The sequence below is a fragment of the Solanum tuberosum genome, unplaced genomic scaffold (assembly GCF_000226075.1).
Source record: "Solanum tuberosum cultivar DM 1-3 516 R44 unplaced genomic scaffold, SolTub_3.0 scf01023, whole genome shotgun sequence".
Taxonomy (NCBI): Eukaryota; Viridiplantae; Streptophyta; class Magnoliopsida; order Solanales; family Solanaceae; genus Solanum; species Solanum tuberosum.
The window spans coordinates 28,232-31,074 of NW_006239950.1; the positions used below are offsets into that span (position 1 = coordinate 28,232).

A 2,843-nucleotide genomic window follows, 5' to 3' on the forward strand; every position below is an offset into this window, starting at 1 on the left:
CTTGAAAATCATCTATATAAACCACTCCTCCTTTTCCTTCTCTATTCACAAAAAAAAAAAAAAAAACCTTGAGAAGTGTCTATATAAATCACTTTTCTTTTTTCTTATTTACTCACCCATTCTTCTATTCACATATAATATTTTTTTTCTTGAGAGACGTCTATACAAATCACTCCCCTTCTTCCTTCTTTGTTTACTCATTCTTCTCTTCACAAAAAAATAAAATAAAATAAAAAATTCTTGAGAGACCTCTTTTTATTTTTAAGATGGCACAAAACAATAATATCAACGTGACAGTTCCCTCAGGTGAAATGCGTTATAAGGGTGTGAGGAAGCTTCCCACAGGGAGCTACATAGCTGAGATCAAAGTTATCAGCCAGAGAAGATTTGTGTGGCTTGGAACGTTTGATACAGCGGAGGAAGCTGCTAGGGCTTATGATGCAGCTGCCCGACGGCATCTCGGCCCACGGACAGTCATTAATTTTCCTCCAATAACTAATCATAATGACGTCAAAAGAACCAGAAATTATCTTCAAAAGCTTAATCGTAAGGCTGTCATGATCAATTATGCTAACAACACTGCTGCATCGTTTTCTGGATCAGGTGGAGCTTTGATGCCAAATCAGAGTTCTGATCAGGAGTTTCGTCGTTTTACAACGATTACTGGAGCTTCTGTTATGATGTCAATAGTGCGAGATAGAAGCTTATTAGAGGCTTTAATGAGAGAAGGAGTGATACTTCCGGACCCAGAGATCATCGGGGTCCGCGATGCTACCAATACCGAGCCTCTCAATCTTGAGCTTACTCTTGCACCGCCAGGGAGCATGTGAAACAAATAACGATGCACTCTATATTTTTTTTATTTTTGAGAGTAAAAATTTGGCATGCATGTTGTAATCATTTCTTGTGTATGATCTCATGTAATATGAATTTAGAAATTTCTATACGTTCTTCATTGTATTTTTTTTTATTTTTTTATTTTCAATTTCTGTTGGATGAATTTTTGTTTGGTTGTTCAATTGGAAACGGAAAAGACATAAGGAAGTAACACGTAGAGTACATGGGCTTAATTTTGTCATACTATACTAAGTACTCAAGGGTTTTTTTGAATTCTCATGAATAATAACAGTTAGTTGAACTCACATAAAATTGAATAGAGGAAGTAACTTTTATGATGTGCATAGATGAGATTTATTATTGAATTTTGAAGCAACTATTTATTTGATGAATTAATGTCTTCTGTGATATAGACTTGAGTGAATTGAAAGGGATTGCAAATTTTATTCTTTATTTAATCTCATGACTTATTAGCTTGATTACAAACATTAGTACAATTACACTACGTACCATTGGTATTAATGGTAAGCATGTGTTGATATATAGGTTGATTAGTCAATTACTGATTATTATATTCACAAAAGAAAAATATATTGCTTAATTGCTCGATACATCCACTTTTAATAGACATTTTTTCATCTATTTCCCTTAATATCGTCTTTGATTCCTGAGCAATGTAAGACATGTTTGTTAATATTCCTGTAATGCCTAATTAAACTCGTCTTCTTGATATGATAATTATAAATAGGGAAAATAATTGTTTTCGTCCATCTGATATGGTCTTATTATGATTTTTATCCTTGTGGTATTTGATTCCCCCATTTAACCTTTAATTAAGCAAAGAGAATAGTTTTGATCCTTCTATTAATAATAATTAACAATATAAACAAATCTATCATTATCGTCGAGGGAAATTACGGTATTACATGATACGAAGTGCTAAATGACGCTGATTCAATTGGGATTAATGATAGGAGTAAATGATGAAAAGTTTTATTTGACGAACCAGCCTCAATATATATAGTGAATGATTAAAAAGGACTATCACGTATTAGTAGGAAGAAAATTATTCAAATTGTAGGGTGTGTTTGGTATGAAGGAAAATGTTTTATTGGAAAATAAGTTGGTTTCAAACTTATTTTCTCATATTTGGTTTGAGTGATCGAGTGGAAAATATTTTCTAGTGTATGATTGATGAATGAAAAACTTTTTCACTCACCAACTAAACACCCGACCCGAGACCTGACCTCGATCCCAACACCTGACTCGAGAACCGACGCGACCTCAATCTCGATCCTGACACCCGACCTGAGACCTGACCATGACCTCGACTTGAGACATGTCCTTGACCCCAACTCGAGACTCGACCTCGACACCTGACCCTAATCCAAGAACCATTCCGACCCCGACAGTCGACGACTCTAATCTTGAAATTCGACCTCGACACTTGAGTCAAGACTCAACCCCGATCCCGAGATCCGTCACTTGATCCGAAATTCGATCTCTAATTCTAACTCGGGATCCAACTCCGATTCAATTCGGAACTCGAGAGTTGGGACTCGAATCGAGGTCAAGCTTTGGGTCTCAAATTGAGAATTAGGAGTAGAATCTAGGATTAGTATTGAGAATCGATACCCGAGACTTAAGTTAGGATGGAAAGTTGAGGTGTGTGGTTCAAAATGATTTTGGAAAATGTTTTCCTAACTTTTTTTAGGGGAAGTCATTTAAGGAAAATAAGTTGATTTGGAAAACATTTTTCAAAATATTTAAGCCAATCAAACATGAGAAAATTGAAAACTATTTTTCTTCCCACCAAACACATTCGTAATATTTAACGCTCTCTTTCATCTCTGTATCTAATTTTCTCATCCTCTTATGTACATATAAAGTACTTTGGCTGGGCTACCTGGAGAGAGTAGAAACTTTAGTAGGAGTATATTATTTTGCGATTTGTCTTTTTAACGATTTATTCAAAATATTTAATTATTCTAGTAGTAATAATAACA

General features: G+C 34.7%; 1 protein-coding gene across 1 annotated transcript; it reads left to right on the forward strand.

Annotated features, from left to right (window-relative positions):
* Positions 1 to 266: 266 nt before the first annotated feature.
* Positions 267 to 830, forward strand: LOC107059256 (ethylene-responsive transcription factor ERF096-like). The gene has a single exon (XM_015305748.1). The coding sequence runs from the start codon at positions 267 to 269 to the stop codon at positions 828 to 830; it is 564 nt and encodes a 187-aa protein (XP_015161234.1).
* The last annotated feature ends 2,013 nt before the right edge of the window (positions 831 to 2,843 follow it).

Coding starts and splice junctions, on each gene's coding strand:
- LOC107059256 (XM_015305748.1), top strand. CDS start 267: ATGGCACAAAACAATAATATCAACGTGACAGTTCCCTCAGGTGAAATG.